Source organism: Papaver somniferum, unplaced genomic scaffold (genome assembly GCF_003573695.1).
Source record: "Papaver somniferum cultivar HN1 unplaced genomic scaffold, ASM357369v1 unplaced-scaffold_18, whole genome shotgun sequence".
Taxonomy (NCBI): domain Eukaryota; kingdom Viridiplantae; phylum Streptophyta; class Magnoliopsida; order Ranunculales; family Papaveraceae; genus Papaver; species Papaver somniferum.
In genome coordinates, this window is record NW_020627707.1 from 1,302,113 (window position 1) to 1,308,047 (window position 5,935).

The 5,935-nt window shown below is 35.6% G+C and overlaps 1 protein-coding gene across 1 annotated transcript; it reads left to right on the forward strand.

Annotated features, from left to right (window-relative positions):
• Positions 1 to 633: 633 nt before the first annotated feature.
• LOC113337770 (7-deoxyloganetin glucosyltransferase-like) lies at positions 634 to 2,521 on the forward strand. Its single transcript, XM_026583367.1, has 2 exons — positions 634 to 1,238; positions 1,431 to 2,521. Exons 1-2 carry the CDS (start codon positions 758 to 760, stop codon positions 1,577 to 1,579), a joined length of 630 nt encoding a protein of 209 aa, XP_026439152.1. The 5' UTR covers positions 634 to 757; the 3' UTR covers positions 1,580 to 2,521.
• The last annotated feature ends 3,414 nt before the right edge of the window (positions 2,522 to 5,935 follow it).

Consider the following 5,935-nt stretch of genomic DNA (forward strand, 5'->3'; position numbering starts at 1 on the left):
GCCCGTGCTTACACATGTTTTCTGCATTTTCCTCACCTCATCCAAAGAGGCCTTGAGGTACCTAAAATTGAGATATATATACGTGAAATATATGTAGTTAATTTGCTGGTCAATAACTGGTGAAAGTTGCCAGTTCGTTGAGCTTTCAATTTATGGAATGGCATTATAGGCAGTTTTGTCAGATCAATGATTCAGTGCCCTGGAGCCATATAAGCTGCGTAGAAGTGTCGGTTGCATCTTGAATGGTGAAAGGAAAGATTAGTAGAACATGCATATATTTTTCCTTTCAGACAAATGCATATTATTGACAACACCTTTTAAATATGTACCATATTATTGACAAATGCGTATGTGGTGATATCTGCTATTTAGTACCAACACCTTTTTAAATACGTACAACCAGAAATAAAAAGGAAACAATCTTCCTTGTACAGCATTAAAAAGGAGCATGAAAAGTTGCAAAAAATAGACATGCATGATAGACTTGCTGGTTTTATTTCTTCGTGTTGATTCATTCAAAGACGTACACAATCAAACCAGCTAGTTGTGCACTTCTTACCTCACCCACTTTCATACCCTACTTATAAAAACACATCTTTTCAACACTTAAGATGCAACACAATTGCAAAGCTTTCTGAAGAGAGAAACAAAGAGAATTATATATAGTCAGAGAAACAAAAAACTAGTTTCAAGCTTTCAGAAGAGAGAAACAAAGAGAATTATATGTAGTCAGAGAAACAAACAGATAGTTACTGAAATGGGTGGTGCAACTCAAGCTACACATGTTGTATGCTTACCATTTCCAGCACAAGGTCACATTACTCCAATGCTAAAACTAGCAAAACTTGTCAATACAGAATTCAATCACAAACGTTTAATCAAGTCAAGAGGAAATGATTCGGTTAAAGGTTTACGTGATTTCCAGTTCCGTACAATTCCAGATGGATTACCACCAACTGATGTTGAATCGACACAAGATATACCTTCTCTTGCTGTTTCCACCAAGAAAAACTGTGGAGTTCCGTTTCGAAATCTACTGCTGAAGCTGAAACTTAACGAAACATCGGGCATTCCTCCTGTTAGTTGTGTGGTCTCTGATGGGTGTATGAGTTTTACACTTGCAGTTGCTAAAGAATTTGGTTTCCCGGTGTACCTGTTTTGGACTACTAGTGCTTGTGGTTTCATGGCTTATCTCCATTATCGTCATCTTATTGAGAAAAGTCTCATTCCGCTCAAAGGTACGGCAATATCTTCTCACACATTTGTTAAAATTAATTTTGAGCTCATATAGTAAAAAATGCGATGCAAAAAGTTTACATGATATTTTCGTGTCTTGCGGATTAGAGTTGTCTAACCAATCATGCATGCCTGGAAACTGTAGTCAATTTGATTGAACGATATGTTTAATGTAATATTTTTGTTTCTTGCAGATAAGAGCTGCCTAATTAATGGGTACCTTGAAACTATAGTCGATTTTGTTCCAGGATTTAACAATATCCGGCTAATGGATTTCCCTGCATTTGCGCGAACAACTGATCCCAAGGGTAAAATGATCGAGCACATTCTCGGGGAAACATAAAATGCAACAAAAGGGTCGGGTATCATCTTGAACACATTTGATGAATTAGAGAAGGAAGTTGTAGGCGCAAATGCGGTCCAAGAAATTATCATTACCTCCCATCTATACCCTTGGTGCTCTTCATTTTCTTAAGTTTTTTGATTTTTAAGGTAAAAATGGATGATCCACTTTCTATTACAAATCTCTTCAGAAGAATTACTTGCAAACTGAATCCAAGTGGTGGTGGTGATGATAACAAAATGACTTTTAACTCATCAGCGTCGGTTGTGGCATGCAATATCGACATCTTAACACTAATTTTATTGTGGTTACCAGTGAAATCTCTTCTTGTGTTCAAATTAGTCTCAAAACAATGGTTTTCGCTCATCACTGATTCAAAATTCACTTGCAAGTATACTTTTCGAACTTGCAGCCGTCCATCCCTGGATTGTTCATACAAAGTGAGTTTCCACAATTCCTAGTTCTTGACAGATCCAATATCAATGTTAGGCATGTCAAGACAAGACTCATAAACTTGGTGAATGATATTTCAATTGACATGAAAAATAATAGACAAGAATTCTACAATCTTGCAATGGTCTTATTCTTTGTCACAGTGGTGGAGACACCTATCGCATCTACAATCCAACAACTGGTCATAGCAAAACCCTTCCTATACCATCGTCATTTTGTAACCACCGTAGTGCTTCATTTTCCTATCATAATTTTAGCTTAGCCTTTGATCCAATGAAATCATCTAATTATAAAGTAATTTATGCGCAAGTTTCTTCCCCATGCGAGGTATTTGGCCATAACATTGAAATATACTCTTCAAAGACGGATTCTTGGAGGGTTTCTGGAGAACATCTGGTAGAAAACTCTTGTCCGTTAATTTCGTCTGGTGGTTTTTGGAAGGGTTCACTGCACTGGATGGCATATGGGAATAAGTTAAAATATTTTGATATAGACAAAGAACTATTAAAAACAATGTCGATGCCACCCTCTCCCGAGGGAATGAGGGACGAAATTGAGTACTTTGGTGAGTGTAAAGGGCATTTGTATATTATTCATAAGGCTGATTATTATAAAGCAGCAGAATTTGGTATATTTGAGATGGAGACTGATTATAGTGGGTGGATTAAAAGATATCATGTGAATCATAATGAGGTGTCAATTGAATTACTTGATGCAGATGTGAAACGCTGGTCATATGAATTATTTGGTATTGATGAGAGAATTATGGTCGACTTCAATGTTTTGCTTGTTGAAGAAAATGAACCTGCAGACTCATTCAAGTTAGTTTTGCGAATAGGAAGAAAGTATATTTCTTGCGATACAAAAGACCAAAGCTTCAAGATTATTTCTGGTGCATCACCTTCACTCTTACAGACAGACCTGCAGGCTTTCGTACACCGAGATCAGCTTCTAATATCTAAGGTCAATGCGTATCAATGCATTGACTCTCTTGCTTCTGTTTAATTACGATATCTACGTATATTTTGTTTAATATCTTGATCTATTTTCTGATCATTTCCTTTTTGCCGAGTTGTTGTCAAGAAATGCAAGTGTGTTGAAGCTGGTTGGATAAAATGTCTATTCTTTAAAAAATCACCCATTACAGCACCAATTGGTTATGGAAAAATTGCCAGCTTCATTGCGTATTTGATTATGTAATTGACATTTATATTCTCTAATTTTCTTCATTTCTATCGTCTACTTATAAAGAAAGAACTAGATTTTGTGCCCGTGCTACGCCCGGGCAGCTTCGTAAACTTGGTTCACCAATTTAATCTACAATTACAAAAAGAACGATATTTTTGATTTGGTAAAGCTCGCTTCGCCTCGCCCAGTCCGTCCCGATATGATTCGGTAAGGCTCGGCTTCGCCTCGCCCAGTCCCGATATGATTTGGTAAGGCTCGGCTTCGCCTCGCCACAATATGATTTGGTAAGGCTCGGCTTCGCCTCGCCCAGTCCCGATATTTAATGGTACGAAAATTATATGCAAATCACATCTGAATTTGCACTTCACTTGAATAGAAAGTGATATGGTTTTATGGATAAGAAGGATAATTAAACGGAAATTGTTCACATAACCACATAATCTTGTTCTTAATCTTGTTCTTAAATAAGTATATATATACAATCAGGTTCAACTGGCTGATTGAGATAAAAGGCTTCAATTTGCAACAACACCATTTTGTGGTGAATTACGTTGCTTTTGAAAGCAAACAAATTATACTAAGTAAGCTCGTACTTTTTTCTATTGAGAAACTAAGTTTTACTAACAAAATTGAACATGGACGATGAACCAATTTCATCAAACCATCGGTACAACCCAAAACTATAAAAAAGCAAAGCAAAATAAATACAGAAATCATTAAAACCCAAATGAATATATTAAAAAAAAATCACCAATAATTATGTTACATCTAAAACTGCATGATAAAGATAGATGACCATTAATATATTCTGCGTCATATACATGAGAAATATGTAGCGCTCATAGTACCTAGTTTGAGAATCCAGGCTAATATTAAATGTTATACACATGTGTAGGTACTTTGACGTGTTTGGATGCCATTTATTGAGTAAACAACTGGAAACAGTAAGAACATTGAAATGCTGAACTCAAACTGCAAACACGATGTCATATGCACACATCAACAAATCAAAAATCCACCAAACTGGTGCCAATACCCCGTAAAAGCTTGGAAACAATGGTTTTGATGCTTCTACGATACATGTCTCAAAAGCCAGGGTAAGTATATTTTAAGATAATGCAGAATGAGTACCTTTCTAGAATACATGTCTCAAACGGCATTGTCAGTAGATATTGTTAAGCCAAAAATCGTATGCAATGCTGCACCTACATACATCATATCAGTGAATCATTAACTTGAAAAGGATTGGGTAAAAGACAATAAATTAAAAAGTAATAGTACCTGTATTAGTCTGCCAACAATCTAGAATATTTGATCATCGAGGTAGCTGAAAAATTCTAACAGTGGAAATTAATCGAGAGCCAATTAATCGAGCAGCTGCCGGGAACTAATAAAGAGAATGAAATCACTAATTAAAAACGACACTTACCTTAAGGTTTTGATTTATTTTCTGTATAGGAATCGTTTTGGTTGTAGATTTCCTGTGAGATGATTAGTTTTGCTTGTTGAGAATGTTATTTCCTGCGCAATAGATAAGTTTTGTTTTTCTCTGCAATAAGTTGGAATTTGATGTTTGTCGTTATTGTGTCAAATGACAACTCGAGCAGTTGATTACTACTAAAACATTTTTTACTGATTTACCTACTATCCATCCAACTGCCGTCAACTCCGGTGCAATACGTCAAGGTAATTTCCTGAAAATAAAACATTAATTTTTATTACTAAAAATTAGATTGATATACATCAAGCAGAAAAACATACCCTTTCAGCCTTCATAACAATATTTGTGGAGAGACAAAAAGAAAAACCTACTTCTCATCCGCCGGCTCATTACGTATAACTTCAGGAGCCATCCATTGTGGCTGCAGAAAATAGCAATATCTGAAGTATAAACTTTGATGATCCAGTAAAGAAAAAAAAGAACTAAGGTCGTGTATCGAAATGTGTTACCGTAAGCAAGGGTGATACACTACTTTTCCGTTTAATTATTATAGTTCCAAAGCGTATTGCACATAAAGTCATTCAACATGGGTGGGAATAGTCAAAGATTTAAGCATTCCAAGTGGTTTTATCATCTCAAAGCTGTCTGTAAGCATGTATGACAGCGACCAACTACAGTGGTTTCAATCCAACAACTCTACTTGTTTCTATCCAAAATGTTATGCTAGTATTGTTCACCTGGTTTCCATAAGATGCAATTGAGAGTGCTCGCATTGTGGCAACCCGAAAGGAACTTGCTAAGGAGGCTTCCCGCTGCAAAGTTTTTCAACCCGAAACTTTAGACTGTAAACGCAGCTACAAAATACCTTCAGAAAAAAAACAAAAAACAATGGTAGCTACAAAATAAGGATATTTCTCCAATCCCTGAACATAAATTCCTTTTTAAAAGTCTGGTATACAAACACAAATTTGAAATTGAATTACTTGCATAACATTACAGCAACTCCCTGAAGTTAATATTATTAAGATGAGAAAATAAATCTGGTCACTTTTAAGAAAATTTCACACATATTTAACTATTTAAATATCAAGACTTCTGATAACAAAAATATAAAGACAACGAAAACAATGCTTAGTGCTTAGAACATTAAAAAAAACATACCAAGCAAATACTCATGTTATGGAACCGATACGATGTACCTGTCTAGTAGATTCTCTACCATATAGTTGTCTAATAGCTTTCTCTAATTGTTCATCTTTTGCCTGTGCTCATCT